Source organism: Protomyctophum bolini (assembly GCF_963924005.1).
Source record: "Protomyctophum bolini genome assembly, chromosome: 13".
Lineage (NCBI taxonomy): Eukaryota > Metazoa > Chordata > Actinopteri > Myctophiformes > Myctophidae > Protomyctophum > Protomyctophum bolini.
The window spans coordinates 33,254,208-33,276,216 of record NC_137874.1 but is presented as its reverse complement, the minus strand read 5'-3'; the positions used below and the strand labels follow the sequence as shown (position 1 = coordinate 33,276,216).

The 22,009-nt window shown below is 46.2% G+C and overlaps 1 protein-coding gene across 1 annotated transcript in view; it reads left to right on the top strand.

Moving 5' to 3' along the window:
• cux1a (cut-like homeobox 1a) overlaps nucleotides 1–22,009 on the top strand; it is a 252,591-nt gene that overhangs the window by 102,774 nt on the left and 127,808 nt on the right. The window contains 1 exon segment of the mRNA XM_080780448.1: nucleotides 20,901–20,948. Coding sequence (XP_080636574.1) covers nucleotides 20,901–20,948 — 48 coding nt within the window.

Here is a 22,009-nt window from a genome sequence, read left to right as displayed (position 1 = left end):
AACCATTAGCATGAACCACCGGGCCATTAGGAGGGCCTCCTGGGTGGCCCCGACAAAAAGTCACCGTGTGTGTGTGTGTGTGTGTGTGTGTGTGTGTGCGTGGTTGCGTGCGTGCATGTGAATAATAACTATCCTCCGTGTCTGCATGTCTTTGCCAACTCCCTGGACTTTTCAAGAACTAGCGCCTGTTTTCCATGTCTGAGGTTCAGCTCGGTCTCTCAAGTCGAGCTGGAAAAAGAAGCGGTGTGGTACCAGGGGGCACTTAACCGTCATCTCTCCCCCCCCCCCCCCTCTCTCGCTCTCTCTCTCTCTCTCGTCTGTGCATGTTCACGCGGCACTCGCCTTCATTACTATTCACGTGAATGTGGGCCGACGTTCCCTGCGAGAGTGTGAAGCGCAGACCACAGGCCTCGTCCCTGCCTCGTCACCGCCCTGCCACACGGAGCAGACGTGTGTGTGCGCGTGTGTGTTGTGTGTGTGTGTGTGTGTGTGTGTGTGTGTGTGTGTGTGTGTGTGTGTGCGTGCGTGCAAGTGCGCATACGTGTATGTTGTACAGTATATCGTCGGCATAGTGTCACACGAAAGCACCAATAGTTGCGGAACCACAAGCTCGAAACGAGGCATTTTGAGCTTGTAGGTTTACATGCGACAGATGATGCCATGGGAACAATATGAAAAGAGAAAAAAACCCCTGCATATTTATGTATGTACGTATACTATATATCGTCTGGGATTTTGCATATTGTAATATGTTATGGCAAAGGTGTTGTCTTTTCCCTGGATCGAATCCCTTAAGCCTTATTTTATACATGTCGCCATATGTTGTAGATCGTAAGCTTATGCAATTTTTTTAATATCACGTAAAAGGGTCACTGTTTGTAGCTCGTTGTATAAAGGCCCAAATACCTCACATACGCGGTGACATTGTGAGTGTCAACGTCACCGTCGGAGGGTTTCAGTAACACGCTGATGGTTTCCCTGTGCGCCTGCATGCCGCCATGCAGCAGAGGTCCAACGGCAGCGAGGCCACCCAGAGAAATGAGAGACCAAACCCAGAGGCCCCTTGGGATTGTTATGATGGGATATTTTCCACAAATATTGTGATATCAATCACAATATCTGTACACACACACACACACACACACACACACACACACACACACACACACCCCTTCTGGACTTAAACTCTCTTCCGTGGGATGAATGGGGGCAGAGGGGCTGCACAGTGAGTGATACCCCGTGATGGTGAACCTATAAGAAAGGATATTGTGGACGCGGTTATTATATCACAGCGGCATCAATATTCTCCCATTGCAATACTGGGATGTGCTGACCTGACGACCACGCCACATGGATGAGATAATAACACAATGATTATTTATGGCAGAAATTGGAAGTCACTCTGTGTGGACAGACAGTTCAGAAACCTGTCCTCTCCCTCTGTGTCTCAGAGGACGGCTGTGTGGACAGACAGTTCAGAAACCTGTCCTCTCCCTCTGTGTCTCAGAGGACGGCTGTGTGGACAGACAGTTCAGAAACCTGTCCTCTCCCTCTGTGTCTCAGAGGACAGCTGTGTGGACAGACAGTGCAGAAACATGTCCTCTCCCTCTGTGTCTCAGAGGACAGCTGTGTGGACAGACAGTTCAGAAACATGTCCTCTCCCTCTGTGTCTCAGAGGACAGCTGTGTGGACAGACAGTTCAGAAACATGTCCTCTCCCTCTGTGTCTCGGAGGACGGCTGTGTGGACAGACAGTTCAGAAACCTGTATAATGTGTGTTGGTGAGGACCAAATACCAATTCTAGGAAGATAAGGTTGACAAAATGGGTGAGGTATACTCCTTTAGCCAGCCACTAGTAAGCGAGATTTTAGCTTTTACTCTGTCTGTCTGTCTGTCTGTCTGTCTGTCTGTAGTACTGTAGTAGACTACAGTACGACGCCTGTGTAGTGGACTGTAAGCAGGTGCACCGTAGCCTACTCGTAATCAGGGTTTTCTATTCTTAACAGCAGCACAGCACTTTTCCCAAGTAGGTTACACCAGATTGTCTATGCTATTATTTACTACTGTGTGTGTGTGTGTGTGTGTGTGTGTGTGTGTGTGTGTGGTGGGGGTTTAGTTGAGGAATGCAGACATATGGGCTCTTTGTTAGACTCAAGTGTATAAGGTTAGACTGCGTTGCTGTCGTGCAGAAACCTTGTACAGTATCTCTGTATTTCAGCTGTTATGCTGTTTTTGCGGGCCCCTCCTGTGTCCAGCTTTGAGTGTTTGTGCAAACACAAACATTGCATAAACACAAACATTGAAGACGAAGGTGAGGAGGACGCAAATTGTGACTGGCTGGAATGAGATGATGTATGACGGTGTAGTTGTTTCCGATGATATGAGCGCCCCTCACTTCACAAGCTCGTGGTGAGCTTGTAGATCGGCTGTGAATTGTATTTATTGTATTCAAATTCATAGTGAACCGAAAGTATTAAACAAGAGAGCTTGTTGTTAGCCTATACAACAACAGGCACACTGGATCCATCCAATGGGAACACAGGTTGTCCTGAAATGTGTCCGTTTTGTTTGGACATGCGAGGTTTCCTCCCGACAGACAGACCGCTGTGTGCAAGACGAGGACACGGTGTGTCCATAAAGGCTCTACTGTAAGTCCTCACCTCAGTCTCCGCCCTCCCCTCCTCTCTCTCTCTGTGTGTCTGTCTCTCTCTCTCTCTCTCTCTCTCTCTCTGTCTCTCTCTCTCATTACTGAGCCTAATGAGTCAGTGTCTGTGAATGCAGCTGTGCGTGGATGTGACGAGTGACTTTAATGTGTTTACTCTGTTTGTTCTACTGGGCCGTGACTCTCTCTCTCTCTCTCTCTCTCTCTCTCTCTCTCTCTCTCTCTCTCTAGCAGGGCTAAGCCCCCCCCCACACCCCACACACACACACACACACACACACACACACACACTACACTCCACAAAACAAAAGCGACCAACCTAGAACAAGTTTTAGAAGTCAACTCAAGGAGCTGCATTGGTGTGGTTGACCTTAAAACAGTTTTGGTGCAAGGAGTTGAGCAACTGGTGTGGTTTGGGCTTCAGGCACAGATGTCCTGAGTGTAAAGTGTGTGTGGATGTGGGTTGATGTGAGTGTAAAGTGAGTGTGGATGTGGGTTGATGTAAAGTGAGTGTGGATGTGGGTTGATGTAAATTGTGTGTGGATGTGGGTTGATGTAAAGTGTGTGTGGATGTGGGTTGATGTAAAGTGTGGATGTGGGCTGATGATGCGTCTCTCCGCGCCGAGCCCAGGCCTGTTTCCCATAATCCCACATGATCACTTTCGAGGTGTCCTTCTAGAGTATAAAACTGAGTCGCAATTGCACTTGGTACCCTATATTTTCACTCTACACACACACACACACACACACACACACACACACACACACACACACACACTTTAGCCATTTAGCAGACGCTCTTATCGAGAGCCACACATGCACATAATTGTGAATGCACACATGCATGTGCGTACATACACTCACACACATGCACACACAGTCGGTATTATAACAGTTCTTACAGCTAATTCAAATCTAAATAACCCTTGTCCAAAGGTTTAAAAAAAAAAAGAAAAAACCTGTAGCCACACGAGCACGCACACACGCACACACACACACACACACACACACACACACACACACACACACACACACACACACACACACACACACACACACACACGCACGTCTTTTCTCCAAACACACCATGCCGGGCTTCTATATGCCAAGAATAAGCTCAACTTGGTGTCATGAGATCATAAATCGAATCCTTCATGAAAAGGAGCTGGCAGTCAGTCCTCCCCACTCAGTCACCCTGAGACACACACACACACACACACACACACACACACACACACACACTTGGGTCAGGAAGGTCTCTGCAGGTGGAGGTGAAAGATTTACACCAAGTTTTCCGTTAGCAATGGTCCTTTTTATGGTTTTAATGGTCTCCAAACAGCAGTGTCAATATGACCTCTCTCTCTCTCTCTCTCTCTCTCTCTACCCACCACAATGAGCCACTTTTAATCCATGCTACCGGGCGCGGCGGGCGGTGAGGTTCCATTTATTTAAAAAAGGGAAAAAAAGAAAAAGAAATCTGAACCACTTAAGCCCTATATTTCTTCACGCATGACACATTGTGAAAATGTTTCCCATCTGCAGGCCTGTGAGCGTGTACTGTGTAGCTCGGCTGATTTTACTGTAATTGACACATGGTGGTGGCATGCCGGAACAAAGAAGAATGAAGGTTTAAAGTTTAAACGTGTTTAAAAGCTGACATTATTTTGTGCAAGCTTTTTTTTGATTCATTGAATAGTTTATCCCATTTTGACCTGAGATCAGATTAAAAAAATGTCTTCTACGGTACATCCTGACAGTTTTCTGAAAAAGCTATGTTTCTATGCACTATGAGCTTGTAGATCTGCTATTTTTCAATAGCTAAAGCACCAAAAGGGGTTCCCGCCCAAAATGGGTTATTAGACATAATACAGCACAGTCAAAGACTTATTCCAAAAGGGATAGCATCAAAAGTCTTGTTTCAATTCATATAGACATGCCATGAAGAATAACAACAAAAAACATCTACCGGTTTATAATTCCAGGAAAAAATAAAAACTGTATGTACAGAGTGGAAAAACGTTATATAAATTATATAAAGAAAACAAGTCAAATGCTCCTTTTAATGTGTGTGACAGTGTTCCACTGTCTCTTCTGTCCCTTTTCTTCAGACAGGAGTGACTTCACAAATGATGAAGTCATAATATAAAGACCAATACCAAAGAATTTCCAAGCCTATTCCTCCCTTTCTAGTTATTGTTGTTGTTATTATTACATATTTTATTTTACAAAACCTATACAGATAAAGCTGTTACACTTTCAACCAAGGGACCAAAGTGCTTTCCTGCACGTTGGCACTTTTTAGTTTTAATGAACTAAATAAAAATTGAACTAAAGCCACGCGAGAGCACCTAAACATTGATTAAAAAGCATGTCACACGGCCTGTCTACTGAGGGCTCATTACAGCTGGAGAAAGGGACTGAACCGAGCCCCCCCCCCCCGACAACTGGCATCATCAGACATTAAAATAGCTCCATGTTTCTTTCCCGACTCCCCTGGCGGGACAGGCCGGTGGTCGCCGTGCCCGTCGGCGGTATATACACACACACACACGGTACCGCCGATGTGTGTACCATCGGCGGTACACACACACACGTCCGTCCCGATAGCCGATTTGAAGTCCTTGCATAGCTGATGATGGCCGTAATGGATGTTTAATGTTGTTGGCGGGAGTCAGAGCTGTGCTGCTGCCCTGCCCTCCGAGGACACACGGCTGCCGGAGAAAACAGATGGTTTCTCCAGCGGTAACAAATTGCTGTGTATATTTAGATGGAGCGAGCCTGGCTTGGGCTCGACGCGACCCTGAAATTGTGCTTGGCCCGATCGGAGGTGTCGCTCGCTCGACCGGCCCCGGAAAGTAGCAGATCTACAAGCTCACGACAACGAGCATCCTATAGCTCCTCCGACCTCCTGGTCGTTGTGAGATTGTAGATCGGCTATTTCGGTGTGCTGTGTGTGTGTGTGTGTGTGTGTGTGCGCGTGCGTGCGTGTGGAGGGGGGTCCTTACATTACCTTAATTTGCATAACCTAATATCCGGCTTTACGTCAGTCCAACTTAAAGTGGGTCTTTTGTTTTTTTTTGCGATTGAGGACGTCTGGGCCAAAAACTTTTACCCAGAAGCCCTCATTTTCAGAGCCCCGCATCTCAGGAACAAACTATGCTGTATGTGGTGTAAAGTCAACGCGCACACAGCAGAAAAATCTGGACTGCTCATTTAAATGAATGAGTGGTTCTCACTGCACACACACACACACACACACACACACACACACACACACACACACAGGCGCGCACACACACGCTCGCCCTTCACTTTGAAAGCAGTGCGCCTGGCTGCATCGCAGGTTCCTCTCCTGAAGCCACGGCTAAAAATAGCGCGTCGTTCGCCCCACTGCCAGCCTGCATCCTCCTGCTCAGCACTACTAATGGCAACAGAAAAGTTGATGCTTTCTCTTCTCTCACCCTCTCTCTCTCTCTCTCTCTCTCTCTCCCCTGGGAGTGGGCAGACAGTGTTCAGTGAAGGTGGTGATTGATCATGCAGTCTGCTGGGGTGGGTGGGCTGGGGGAAGCGTCCCCAAGTCCCCTATCGGCCCTCCATTGTCGAGCCCGCCGCCCACCCCCCCCTGGGGCCTTCTGCTGCCGGGCATTGGTCTGGGAGAGGGCTTCAGTGTGTGTGTGTGTGTGTGTGTGTGTGTGTGTGTGTGTGTGTGTGGGGGGGGGGGTTACTCATATTATTATACTTGTGAGTGCCAATGTTCCCGCTAGTATAGAGAATTTGAGAATTAGACCATTGTGAGCACCACTGACTATCTAGGAAAAGATTGGGGTTGAGCTCAGGGGTTCGGATTAGACATTTAGAGGTCAGGTTTAAGTCTTTTGGTGTTTTGATTTATACTCATAGTTGCACATCGGTGTCGCCTCAGGGTTAAAATAGTCCAAAACGTCCTAAAACATTGATGTCCTCATAAGTATAGGAATAAAAGTGTATGTGTGCTTGTGCATGCGTGTCTGCATGCGCGCAGGGACGGGGTGGTTCGGGACTATGCGGGAGAAATCTGACCTCGTTCCCAGACAAGCATCCTGGGGAGGGGGGCGGGAGACCCTAGCCTGGTTAATAAACCAGACCGAATCAGCCGTTGGCAAAAATAAATTGCCTGCCGGCGGATTACGGTCTGGAGAGGCTCAATTGTACGCCCATTTCCTACACCAGAGAAATGGGGCGGCCAATCGGGGCACGGTATGCAACTATGCAATATGGGCGGGCTTTGGTACAGTGACTTTCAATGCTTGAGACCTTTGACTGACAGTAGCTCTGACCAATTGCGTCAAAGAGAAAATGTTTCAACCCGCCCCCCCTGGAAATGAAATCCAAGCTGAGCCTCCCCAGACTAATATCCCGCGGTCCGTGCGATATTAGTGGGTGGGGTGGGGATGGCTGCTGGCTGTGGGGCGGAGGTGGGTCTGGGGGGGTCTGTGGGGCGGAGGTGGGTCCTTCAGTCACCTTTCACTCACTGCAGAACGCAGGTGCGCCCCGCCCCCTTTCCCTCATCGAAGCATAACAGAAACATCCCGCCTCACGTGTCTGACGTGCAAATGCATTATATTCAAACTTCAGAAGTGCGAGGGGAGGGGAGGGGGGGGCTTAATAGGGGAAGAAGAAGAGCCCCTCCTCTGGGGTGTCTGGCCCCTAATAGCCTCTGACTTTTGACCCCCCCACACACACACACACACACTGCGGTGCAGAAGTGGGAGGGTCCCTAATTGTGCAGCGTATGGGTCGGTCTGTCTGTCTGACGGCGGAGAAAGGACGGGAGTGCGTTTTCACCTTGCAGGGGCGGGGGGGGGGAGGTGAAAGCCGGTGTCAGATCATTATACAATGATTGGCACCGTGTCAGGGGTCTCTGCTCCCGTCATGTTGACGTGGAGGGGGGAGGGGGGGAGGGGGACGGGACGGGGGTGTTTTTAGGGTCACGATCCTTCAGGATTTTAACGATTCCCTATTTAACGGTCTGATCCCTTAACGGTTCCCTTCACAAGGATCCCTGGCTGATAAGACAAATGTGCTTTAAGACATTATGCTTGCCCTATACAAATAAACTTACTAAATATTGTATTTCTTTCATAAATAGGGAATCTTTCACTCAATATAGGAACTGCTCCCGTCGCAAGTTGAAGATGACATACTGTATGTCCAAGTGTGGTCCAGCCCTATATGGAATGTATATGGAATGCACGTGCTAATATAAAGTATTTAAAATATTGCTTTGATACTCATATTGACCGTAGGAAGTATTACGTTGTTTTTTATTGGCACATTTTTCAGGAAATTAAAAACATCCAACTCAAGTGGAGTTAGGAGGTTTTTGTCAAAGTGCTTGGTGCAAAGAGATGGCTGGAGTTAGAAACATAAACTCCAAAATCTCTGAAATTGTTCTCTGAAACGTGTTTCGCTCATCGTTACTAGCAAAGTGAGCATCTTTAGAGTATCCTTTTCCTTTTATTTGATAAGAGAGGAATTAATTATGCAAGGTTGAATTCATTCTTGCATATTAATTTGACATGTGCGAAAGAAATGGGTGAATTACCGGGATAATTAATGCAGTCACAGCGTCCACCGGCTCCGACGTTCCTGTAAGTCTGAGAAAATAGAAGGCCATATGGTGAGGGCGCAGGTTAGTTAGTGCGCATGTGCGCCGTGCACGAGGTGTGTGTGTGCATGCACGCACGCGTGCCCGTGAGTGTGTGTGTGTGTGTGTGTGTGTGTGTGTGCGCTATGTAAATGCACCATTTACCATTTGCATGAGGTTTACACTTTACAGAGACGATTTAATAAAGTGGTTCACAGACGTTTTCATGTCAAGGACCCCAAATACAAAATGCAGGAACGGATACCTCCATTAGTATCGGAGACTTTTGTTGCATGTCAAGAGATCCACTGCAGTTGTAAACGCACGTTTTTGAGAGAAATGTGAATGTATTGTCCAGGAGGTTCGAGAACTATAAGGTGCTGCTCAAACGTGGTACAAACGGGACCAAATGGTAAGGGTGCCATCCCCTTGGGAACCATTGATCTAGTAATGTAATACAACTCGACAGAGCTTCGACCGTCCAAATTAATTAAATTACCGCGTCGCTCAGCAGATAATAAGCGGACAATGAGATACTTTGACCTACTTACTTGCTTATACCAGGCAGACATTAAGCGTCTTGCCCCTAGATTTCATCAGAATCGGAATCAATTTCATAGCGTTTCATATAGCTTTCTTAGTATCGCAGGTTACACAAAGTATGTGTGTTTAAGGCCTAAAGAAGTGGGTATAAAATGAGTTTATGTGCAAGCCACAGAAAGATAAAAAAGGGGACAGCGAGAGGGAGAGCAATGAGAAAAACATAGGAATGAAAACAGGTCAACAATGTTCATTTTTCAGGAAATGAAAATCATCCATACAATTTTACAATGTAGCAGACGCTCTTAATCCAGAGTGACTTACATTAAGCAAGAACAAAAAAGCATAGGAATACATCACATATATAAAATGCATTTATCATGAAACATGCGTAAGCTAAGAACGTAACTAGAACATATCTACTGTTTTTAATGACACTATACATATAAACTATACATATTGTACTATGCTGTACATTATGTACTATGAAGTTCTATGACTAGTCTACATACAATGCAATTATTGTGCTGACATGCTAAGTCTGTTTCAAATGGCTGAAGTGGAATGGGAGGTTTTTTGTCGAAGGCGCTTTTCATTGGTTCAATATTTTTTTAAACAACACACAGATGTGAAGGATATTCAATGAAAGGATATAATGAAAATTATTTAAAAAAAGAAAAAAAGGGCTAAATGGGTGGAGTTAGCTGGTTTGGCAGATAGTTTGAGGATCCAATGGAGTTAGCAGGTTTGGGCCGAAGTTATTTTTACTTGTCTTGTCTTCTGTGAATGCATGCTGCGCACTGAAAATAACAGATCTACAAGAGCTTGTAGATCAGCTATTCCCGGTCATTAGTTATTTAGTTAGAGGAAAGAGTATTTGAAGTGATCAAACTAGCAATGGAATACAAGTTTAGAAGCATCATCCAGAAACACGAATGGTCTCATAAATGTCATGAAAGCAACCCATTTTGACCTGAGATCAGATTCTAAAAATGTCTACTAAATCCTGACAGTTTTCTGAAAAAGCTATGTTTCTATGTCAGTCGTTCTTCTATTTTTTCAAAAATAGCAGAAAGCTCGTAGCGCGCCACCAGCTTGTAGATCTTCTATTTTTCAATAGCTAAAGTATAACATAATGCTAACACCAAAAGAGGTTCCCGCCCATCTGTGATTTCTTCAGCTGGTCGGCCTAAAACATCATCATTACATTTTCAGTCTTGAGATGTTATTTTTGCTTTATTCCATGGGTACTGTGTGTGTGTGTGTGTGTGTGTGTGTGTGTGTGTGTGTGTGTGTGTGTGTGTGTTGTGTACGTGACACAACCTGTCCCTGTCGAAGGGACAGCCACGACACATGCTAATGCCATCGGCTGTGTTTACACGTGTTTGTCACTGGAATACTGACTCATATCCTGGTTTTCGTCTTATTTGGGATGTTCTGTGCTTTTCCACAATGCCTGGTATAACGGTACACAGTGAAATCCTCGTTGTTATTTTAACTCTGAGAGGGTAAAGCGTAACCAAATGGACCGGTATGGGTTTTTTGTAGCATTTGTACAGTGACTCACTCAGTTACAAATAGAAGTAGAAGTATCTTCTTTAGTATTTAGTATAAGCATACATCGCAAGAAGATGTCATTTGAATTTGTGATATAACGGAAATTCACAGAATACTACAACACATGAAGGAATGCTAGTACAAAACAATAGGGGGGGATAATTTTACCCACTGCTTTACAATCCTAAACTGTGATGTGTCAAAATTCCAAGTATTTTGTGGGCACTATTTTTAAGAATTAGTGCAACATAAAGCTCTCAGCTCCATAGATCAGAACTTGTGCTCTTTCGTATAGATCGTCACCCATCTATCATTATACTACAGCGTCACGCCACATTATCTTTGAGCGTGTAGAGCTGTTACTTTTGGAATTTGAATCCTAAAAAGTAACAGTTTTGGACATAATGAGGTCCCCACCTGCCAGAGACGATAGAATAATCTAGCATGCAGGCGTTGTTATGGAGAGGTGCTAGGCACCCAAACCACGGAACCAGTCAAGCTGTCTGGGGATACAACCTGCTAATGACATTTGCTGTGTTTACATGCAACACACCAGCCTCTGGAAGGCTGACTCATGGCCTATAGTTAGCGTCTGACGTTTACATCTGGACCCTTTGCACATATTTTTTGTGGCTATCCCTGTGTCTACGTGCCTACCAACGGACCCATTGTCCTATAATCGTCTTCCTTCTGCCAGTAGCAACTAGTGTTGGGGTCCTTTTTTAGTGAAATGATGGGCATACCGGGCATATTCCCGGTGGGCCGCGACTGTAGGGGGGCCGCCATGACAGGCAGGCCAATAGGCGGCAGGCCACCAGGAAAGGTCCGGGCGTGCTGCCATTCTGCCAGTGCCATCATGATAATTTCACTGTACTGTACCTGTATCAGTGAGTGACAAATAAACCCTCTACAAAGGGTTGTGTAGTTGTCTGTTGGTTTGTATCATTCATGTTCCGTAAAAGTGGTGGTATTAGGGCTTGTTTGTTTGTGTGTGCCTCGACGGAGCGGGCGGTAGAGTTTCTGCTATCTATCTGCACGTGTGCTAGGACACTCAAACACTGCATCCGGTTTGTCCAATGCCATTGTGACGTCTGTCGCTCCCTCAGGTCTGGTGTGAACCTGTGAAACGCACTCCCCGGTACCTGTCAGAGAGGCCCCCCTGGCCCCCACCAACCCCCCACCCTACAGCTCCAATCCTTCAAAAAGACACTCTCAAAAGCACACCGCTTCAATATGGCCCATGTCCATGTCAAATATAATTACCATAAACATCGACCTCGGAGGGTTCTCGCTCCTTCCAGAATCAGCTGCTGGCTCAATGTCCTGAGACGACACGCAGCGTGGGTGGCTGAGGAGGAGGAGGAGGAGGAGGAGGGGAGGTCTGGGGGGACAGAGGAGGAGGCAGACATTATGCGTGTGAAGTGAGTATATACAGTAGGAGAGCCTCGGCTGTTATCATTTTCACGACGCTAAAAAAGAGCCAGGGTTGACGGGTAAGGACGAATGGGACTCGCGCCGGTGTCGGCGCCCACGGTGACGGCGGCCACGGTGACAAGGTGACACGGCGTTTGGAGAACAGCGATCTGGCCAACGCCCACGGCAGCGTAGACTGTTAACCCAATCAGGACGGGAACCCCTTTTGATGTTTTAATTTGATTATTTTAAACTTTAGCTATTTTTGCAGCAATTCTTTGAATATTCTTTCACAGTGAACATTTTTAACTCAAATCTTTGCAGAATCACTGATATAGAAACGTAGGTTTTTCAGAAAACTGTCATGATTTAGAAGACACAGAATCTGGTCTCATGGGTTAAAACAGTTGTGTTAAGACACTTTTTTTGCAGTTTAGGGCCCGGAACGCTGGCGTAGCGGTCCGGGCACCTAACGGAGGTGGTTCACGGAGGTGGTGCAGGTTCGAGTCCCCATGCAAGTGTGCAAAATAATCAGATCTCAGATTTACAGACCCATACCTGTAGGTCCATCTGGTTCCATTCGTATACCCTCTCAGAGTTACAGACCCATACCTGTAGGTCCATCTGGTTCCATTCGTATACCCTCTCAGAGTTACAGACCCATAGAGGTTAACTTTATCCATGTATACGTTGGCTATTCACAAATAGCAGATGTGCAAGATGTGCAAGCTTGTACTGTACACCTGCTATTATGTTTGGAAACCATTGAATAATCTTTTTATTTTTTATTATTTGACATAAATCTCTCAGGGTCTCCCTGGCACAAAACATTGTCATAGCGCGCCACCGAGTGGCGCGCTACGAGCTTGTATAGGTCTGCTATTTTTGAAAAATCTTAAAAATGTGGCGCAAATCTTTGAATATATAATTATTCTTTCAAAGTGAATGTTTTTAACTCTAAATGGATGAAAATGGGGGGGGGTCCTTGTCCTTGAGACGAAACAGTTTGAAAACCACTGGTTTGTTGTGTACCAGTGAAGTGTCTGGGTGAGGTGAGGTGGCGACACTGCAGTCACATGGCTGGGACGACACAAAGGAAAACAGTGGAAAACAGGAGCTGTGAAGTTCACTTCCACACAGACGTCTGTGTGTCGCATCCACTTCAGTCTGACGTTGAGATCCTCAACGGGTTTCGGTCTATTTACGTCTGTCTGGTACAGCTTTGTGGTGTTCTTTAACAGTGGTCAGTGGATGGAATGTCATTTTGAGGTATTTGTACTTTGCTTGAGTATTTCCTCGGATCCAAACATTGTGCTTTTACTCCACTATACATTCGATTGAAAAGTTTTTAGATACTTTTAGATTTTTTTATTTTATTTTTTACGAATCATACATTATACTGTACACTTCAGCCCTATTATACATTTCGGCCATTTGAAAATAGCCGATCTGCAAGCTCACAATGTGTCGTAATGCATGCAAACTGGAGAGCAGCGCTGACTGCACTTAGCGGCCATGGAAATTAAGGTGTTTTTACAAAACAGGGCGGGGGGGGGGGGAGCTGAATGTGAAAAGAGGTTTTGTCTGTGTCCTTGCCTGGCATATAGGGAGAGGAGAGGAGAAGAGAAGGCAGGGACCTCAGGGGGGTAGAGTGGCCGGTAGAGCAGTCAGATAGGAACCCCACAGTTCCCTGTTGGATCCCGAGGCTCCCCAGGCCAGAGTTAGTGTCGACGTGTCTTTGAGTTCTGAACCCCTGTAATTGCTCCCGGATGTGCAGGTTGGAGGTGCTATGAATGGTTTCGTCCTCCTTAGGTTGTGTGTGTGTGTGTGTGTGTGTGTGTGTGTGTGTGTGTGTGTGTGTGTGTGTGTGTGTGTGTGTGTGTGTGTGTGTGTGTGTGTGTGTGTGTGTGTGTGTGTGTGTGTGTGTGTGTGTGTGTGTGTGTGTGTGTGTGTGTGTGTGTGTGTGTGTGTGTGTGTGTGTGTGTGTGTGTAATGCACAGTCTACAGTATGTAAAGCGCCTCGGATAAATGTGCTATATAGATGCACCATTTACCATTTTGGAGGAGGGGAGAGGAGAGATTGAGGAGAGCAGAGAGTGTTTAGGAGGGAACCAGGGGACTGTGACTTCAAACAAAAAGACCTCTGAATGCTTCACTCTGTCTGGGGTCGGGCGTCACCATGGTGACCGGCTACGTTGAAGCGGTACTGTATCTGCAAATAAAAACACTATTCCTGTTGAGCCGCTAGCATTCAGCGGAGGAGAGCTGTGTGTGTGTGTGTGTGTGTGTGTGTGTGTGTGTGTGTCTCTCTCTGTGTGCGTGTGTGTGTGTCTCTCTCTCTCTGTGTGTGTGTGTGTGTGTGTGTGTGTGTGTGTGACTGTGTGACTGTGTATGCGTGTGCGTGAGGGGACCTCCAGGCTCGCTGCCCTGGAGTTCTGGGCTTTTCTCCAGGACAGGAAGTTCCCCTAGTGATGTCGTACAAACTGCCTTGTACCTCTCTCTCTCTCTCTCTCTCTCTACCATACTTCCATTGTAATTTCCCCCCCACACACGTCTAGCCTGCATTTAACTACAACCTTACCCCTAAAACTTAATTGCCATAACTTAATCCTAACCCTAGTTTTCACCACTTAAAGCGGCACTGTGTCACATTGTTTTTTTATCATGAATAAAATGTAATGTAACAACCTGTACAGTATGTTAGACTCTAACATACTGTACAGGTTGTTACAACATTACAAGTACAAGTTATATTGATGCATACCGGTACTCTAACAGTTAGAGTACCGGTATGCATCAATATAACTTGTACTTGTATTTTGTCTCCCTGCTCCTCTATGGAGACATTTAGAAGGTCATGTCTCACTTAGACACAGGATTTATCATTAATATTGCAGACCTGATGGTCAAGATTCAATTCATCCCCCTGAGCAAGCTGACAGGCTCTATTTGGCTCTACGGCTAAAACTATTTCAGCACAAATCGGGTTCAAATCCGGAATAGAAGAGGAGAGTTACATAATGCAGCACTGTCTTCAAGTGTTCAAACGATTCCCACATTATTTTGAAAGTATAGGCGATCTACAAGCTCACAGCCTGTCACACTGTATGAGCTTGTAGAGGAGTTTTGCTGTGAGGTCAGCTTGAACATGAAGGTAGCAAGATACACACACACACACACGCATGCACACTCACACACGCCAGACTGTAGACTGTAGCGTAGCAGCGTTCAGATATCGTCTCTGTCGGGTGGAAACATCGTATGTCCAAAACTGTTACTTTTCAGGATTCAAATTCCAAAACATCAAAAGTAGCAGATCAAACGTGTCGCTTCGCACCACATTTCGAGCTTGTAGATCTGCTATACTTTTGATGCTTGTGTGTGACGCTGTAGTCACACAAAAATCACAAAAAGCAGAAATCAAAAAAAATCTGGAGATAAGAGGTTTTCATCCCAGCTCACCGTGGGAGACTGGTCACAGCTGACAGCATGTCAATGTCACCTCTCTCTCTCTCCTCAGTCATGTCCCTGCTCGCCCGCCCCAGACATCAACCCTGACAAACCTTAAACCTTTACATGCACGCACGTGCACACGCAGACACACTATTACTAAATTTGTGAGGACGTCGAGGGAGTTGCACCACTCAGTTCACACGGGTGTGTTTTTGTTTAGCCATGAAGCTTGTAAAGCAGTGCTTCCCAAACTTTTTCATGTCAAGGACCCCCAAATTGACAGTTATCAGCCCACGGACCCCTATTTGAAATGATATGCCAGGGACCCCCATAAGAGAAGATGTGATTCAGTGATTCTCAACCCGTTTAATTTCAAGGACCCCCAGTTTGACATGAATTAGGCTACGGAACCCCATTTAATGGCATTTCTATCTCTGAGACCCCCAATTTATATTGTAATATCAATGTTAATTTAACTGTGTGCAAGTGGTTCCATTTGTACACTCTCAGGGTTACAGATCCATAAGGGTCCATTTGGTTCCAAACTATCATTTAGCTGGCGACCCCCTGGAACTCCCTCAAGGACCCCTGCACGGGGGTCCCTGGACCCCACTTTGGAAACCACTGATTTAAAAGTGTACTCCTAACCCCCTTTTTATTGGCCATGAAGCTTGTAAGGACCAGGTGAATCATCCTCAGGATGTCAGTTTCAGTCACATTCTACTATACTTGTGAAGACATTTGGCCTACAAGTATACAGTCACACACACAGACACACACACACGCACGCACGCACGCGCACACACACACACAGACACACGAATGCACGCACACACGCTGGAATCCCTCTGCGAGGAAGGTAGAAGCAGTGTAGCGTGGACTCTTTTATTGCTCATGTGGCTCATGGTTACGTTTTTCAGCGCCATCATTCATCCGTCCGTCAGACAGACATGTGAAGATGAAGTCTGAGGAGGACTGCTCTTCCCTCGGCATCAATCCACCAGCCGTCCAATCGCATTTGCAGAGCTGCATGTGTGCGTGCGTGTGTGCGTGTGTGCGTGCGTGCGTGCGTGCGTTCTTGGACATTGTGAGACGTCTTTCCTGCGGTCCTCAACAAGAGTAACGGTTGTTTTATGGTTGTGAAAAAGATTTTCACAGTTAGGTTTACAAATAGGGAGAAAAGATTCAGGTTATAGGGTTAGGAATTGGTCATTTTAGAGGTTATAGGTTTAGGGGTTTGGGGTTGGAATTAAAGCATGCTTTTATACGTAGTTCTGCGCTGGTGTCATGCACCGAAAAATGTCAGATCTACAAGCTGACACGAGCTTTAGGATGTACAGTAAGGGGGAAAAAAATCCATCGCTCAGGAAAAATGTGACGGAAGTTTCGGCCACACCGACAGCCTTCATCAGTGGCTAGTCGAAATTGCCTCGTCACCTTTCCTGTGGCGTGGGAAAATAAAAACGTTTCTTTGTAAAAATCACAGCCATAAAAAAGAACGCTGTCCATGAAACGTCGACGTCCGCACAAGAATAGTGCGGACGTGTGTGTGTGCGTGTGTGTGTGTGTGTGTGTGTGTGTGTGTGTGCGTGCACGCACAAGTGCGTGCCGGGCCGGAGCTGCCGTTCCCGCCGAGCAGAGACAGAGACCCGCCAGGGAGGGAGTTGTGTTGTGTTGGCTGGGGCCGAGTTATGTAGAAAACCAGATGTTTGGATGGGATGTTTCCTCCTCGTCACGTGGTGGTGGTGGTCTCTCTCTCTCTCTCTCTCTCTGCTCGGGCCCTCCACAGCACAGCTTCCACACATGTCAGTAGTACAGTAGCACACGGCGCTGACAGCACATCAGCCAGCCCCAGCTGCTCTGCCTAAACCCCCCACAAACACCCCCCTTCTCCCTCTCCCTCTCCCTCTCCCTCTCTGTCTCTCTCTCCCTCTCTCTCTCTCTCTCTCTCTCTCTCTCTCTCTCTCTCTCTCTCTCTCTCTCTCTCTCTCTGGGAAGCGAGGCTTAAAGTCCAAACCGTGGTTAACTGTACACCACGCCTGGCTTAACTCAGTGACGTGCTGTTCCTTCTCAGAACGAACGTCAGGGGGGGGTCCCCCAGCACAATTAGTTGATATAGCGTCACAATAGTGGTAACCACTGTTATTTCAAACGTCGGCTATTTAAAAATAGCAGATATGCAAGCTCACGGCATTCTTGAAAAAGTTTGGACATTGTTGAATATAATTAAGCTTAAAAACAAATCTCTTCTTCGTGGTCCCTGGCACCAGATTGGAATCTGCAGCCAAATCCATGTGCACTGGTTTCAACCTACCGGTCCTATTTTGGGCATGACATTATACAGTAGATGAAAATATGAAAGAAAAACAAAATGTTCAAATATGTTCAGACACATACGAAAAATAGCAGATGTACAAGGTCACAACTCGCCGTGAGCTTGTAGATCGGCCTCCAGCACAGCCGAGGGATTACGCGTTTAACTCCGATTAGCATAAGCTTGCTAAGCACACCATACAGTGTCCACAGCTGCATAGCGTTGTGCAGACAGAAGCATCACTCAACAACTCTCGAGCAAAAAAAATCCTCAAAAGCACATGGATGCTCTACTACTGAATAGTACAGCGGTTGGCGAAAGGTTCTCTTCTAGAGCAGTCAGTAGTGGTTGGCTCAGGGCACCCCTGTAACTTAAAGGTTCTCTTCTAGAGCAGTCAGTAGTGGTTGGCTCAGGGCACCCCTGTAACTTAAAGGTTCTCTTCTAGAGCAGTCAGCAGTGGTTGGCTCAGGGCACCCCTGTAACTTAAAGGTTCTCTTCTAGAGCAGTCAGTAGTGGTTGGCTCAGGGCATCCCTGTAACATAAAGGTTCTCTTCTAGAGCAGTCAGTAGTGGTTGGCTCAGGGCACCCCTGTAACTTAAAGGTTATCTTCTAGAGCAGTCAGTAGTGGTTGGGTCAGGGCACCCCTGTAACTTAAAGGTTCTCTTCTAGAGCAGTCAGTAGTGGTTGGCTCAGGGCACCCCTGTAACTTAAAGGTTCTCTTCTAGAGCAGTCAGTAGTGGTTGGGTCAGGGCACCCCTGTATCTTAAAGGTTCTCTTCTAGAGCAGTCAGTAGTGGTTGGGTCAGGGCACCCCTGTAACTTAAAGGTTCTCTTCTAGAGCAGTCAGTAGTGGTTGGCTCAGGGCACCCCTGTAACTTAAAGGTTCTCTTCTAGAGCAGTCAGTAGTGGTTGGCTCAGGGCACCCCTGTAACTTTGCTCTTTCATCCACGGACCACGGCAAAGAGATTTGGTGTAGCTCGGAAAATAACGAACAAAATACAGACATAATTGGGTCCGTTACTACGTATACGGTCTAAGTGCTTAAAGCTGCACTTTAACTTTCCTCTTCTACCCCGGATTTAAACCCTGTTTCCTCCTGCACAAGTGCTGACTTGTTTTGCCATTGAGCTAATAGAGCCTCCTGCCTGCTTGCTCAGGGCATAAATGTAATCGTGACAATCAGGTCAGAATTCATGTTCAGGGCCTCATGGGCCGTGGCGCAGCGGTCCAGGCACCTTGGCTGGTAATCCAGTCTGGCAGTGTGCCGCGGGTTCGACTCCCGATCCCGACGGCCTTTACTGCATGTCACTCCCCCATCTCTCTCCCCATTTCCTGTCAGCCTGCTGTCTGTCCCTCCATAAAAAAATATAATAATTAATGTTCAGATCCTGTGTCTACAGTAGGTGAGACGTGACCACTGTTTGACACAATCTTATTTGTCCCCATAGCATGGAGACCAAATACAACCAAGTTGTATTAACATACTCGTATGTCTAAGTCTATAATATATAGACGTTGAAACAACGACGTTTCAACGTCTAATCTAAGCCTATTTTTAGACGGCCATTTTTACATACATTAAACGTATATTAGACAAAAAAATCTCAGTGGGAGAGTTTAAACTGAAGCGATACGTTCCAAAATAATATTATCAAAGCATTCTGGACTTGCGTCACGGCACCCACTCTGAGAAACCCTTCTCTAGCGATGTGTACAGTATATGATTCATAAAGACGTTGAAAGCATTATCGGGAGACAAATTGGAAGCGGTGGATTTAATCGGTGGATCATTGGGGCGGTAGCTTTTAAAGCCATCAGAGATGCGATGGAAACAATGGCGCTCCAGTCCTTTCTAACTGGCGTTCAGTGGTCGGTTCAGGGCCGCGTCCGCCGGGCATGCCTGACATTCCTCGGAGTGCCGGCCTCATGTAAAAAGGCCTTATTTAGTCCAGCTGAGATGAATTTGGTGGGGTGGTGGTGGTGGTTGGGGGGGGGGCGTCTTTTTTTTTTTTAATGACATTTTCAAGGATCAAACATGGCTCTGGCCTGGCCCCCCAAATGAAAGGCCGCATTGAGAGCGGGGCCGTAATCAGATCGCCTTTAGCGTGCGCAGGCGGCGAGGCAATTGGCTCTTTGTAGGTGCCACAAGATGAGGCCCATCGCTGCCGCGAGCGGCAGCGCTCATAACGTCCCTGTTTATCGTCATGTCAATTCACATTAGCTTTCATTTTCATCCCCTGTCGAGCGTTTGAGGAGGTTCTCTCCACGCACTTTCTCTCTCTATCCCCCTCCCCCCCCCCCCTCTCTCTCTCTCTCTCTCTCTCGTTCTCACTCTCGCTCTAGCTCTCTTCCTTTTTTTTACAGGCATAGCCGGCCAGTATTTTCCGAGCACCAGCGGGCCTCGTTTTCCAACATGAATTAATGCACAGACAGACAGAGTCGCTGTTGCATGGTTTGCAGTGTCGTTACATTTTCTCCTCGTTCTGGCAGAACGTGCGCTAGTACTGTTGCATGTGCATATTACTAATACAGTAGGCAACACACAGTAGAACATGTTCCAGTACAGTTGAATGTACATGTACTATAATAAATACAGTAAGCAACACACAGTAGAACGTGTTCCAGTACAGTTGAATGTACATGTACTAGGGAACAGTAACACACAGTAGAATGTGTTCTAGTACTAATACCGTAGGACAGCGATCCTCAAACAGCGAGCATAATGTATGGATGCTCTTTCAGCAGCAGAGATGAACACCACACTGCTTTAACATTTAGTACATTGTTTGTGTGAGGATAACTACGAATGCTGCACACACCAGAGTGCATACTGTATATAATCACTTTTATTCTTACAATTATTAGTCATATTCTGATAATAGAGCAAGGTAACTATTTATACCTGACGATGAGCGAGGAGCATCTCTCGCAGCTTGTTCTCTCTTCATCAAGGGAGAAGTAACTGAAGATAATTATTTGATAGGTTTTCAAAGCTGATACTGTATGTGTAGACGCATGAATTTGTGAGCTTGAAATATTTAGGTCGTTTCAATTTGAATTTGTTGTTGTTGTTGCTGGGTTTTTTTTCCTTCCCAATTATATAACAGCCAGGTCTTTCTTGCCTTGTGAATATCATGGAAAAATAAACTGGCCTCATAATTTACATGCATACAGTGTTGCGGTTTCCTCCGCACGAGATGCAGCGCTCTGGCATCGGAGGTGAAGGAGAGGACGCTGTCGTTGTTGTGACATGTTTAGTCTCTCACGGCGTGACACATTTCCCTGGAGAGGCACATTGACCACAACATTGTTTTTCTCTCTCTGTGTTTTCTGCAGGATCTGCGTAAGCAGGTAGCTCCGTTGCTCAAGGGCTTCCAAGCAGAGGTGAGTAGACAGAAACCGCAAAACACATTCATCGTTTTATTTTAATGCTCATTAACTCATTCAATAATAATGGGTCTCCGGAAAAGAAAATATTTCCAGATGGTGTTCCGCAGCCAAATTTCATATAATGTTGTTGGGGGTCCTTGACACGAAATAAGTTTGAGCACCACTGAAATAGCATCATTTAAGTTTTTTTTTCAGAAAACCGAGTTTGAAAACGGAGTATGCACACGATAAAATACTCCACGCACATCCACATTTCACTGCTTGTACCTGTGGAGACGAATTAAAACAAACCTCCTGGATTCAATGAAACGTACACACAACCTAGTCTCTGCTTCTGTCGAGAGAGGCAGAGAGAGAGAGAGAGGAGCCGGTGAACGCTCTCACACATGCAAGGAATAACGGGGGGGGTGGGGGAAGGTGGGGGTAAATGAAGGTGGAGGTGGTGGCCATTTTGTTTTCATGTTTATCCCCGCTGAGACGACAGCCCCCCCCCCCACTTACCTCCCTCCATGCACACACCTCGTAAAGCCTGACATGTGCTGTCTGGCAGGCTCCCCATGCCTCCGCGTTAACGGTCTCTAGGTGTGCAGGAGGAAGCGTTTCCTCCTGCATCGCGTGGTCCCTGGCTGGGCCAGCGGTGTTGCTATAGGGGAGAAACAAGCAGCCATGGGTCTGTAGCTAAACAATCCCCCCAAAAAAGCCACTAACACGCAAGTGCTTTAAGCCATTTAGGCCTGACCTCGAAATAAATTAAAAAAAATCTTCTAAATCCTCCAGTTTTCTGAAATAAATATTCTCACGATATTTCAAAAAATAGCAAGCTCGTAGCTCGTAGCAAGCTCGTCTATGAGCTTGTAGATCTGCTATTTTTCAATAGCTAAATTATAACATAATGCTTGAAACACCAAAAGGGGTTCCCACCCCAAAATGAGTTAAGCCTGTTATATGCGTCGGCTATTAACAAAACATTATAATAATAATCTTTGAAACACTCAAGCAACACAATACGTGGACAATATTAACATATTAATTTGGGGGTCCTTGATTGTTTTTTT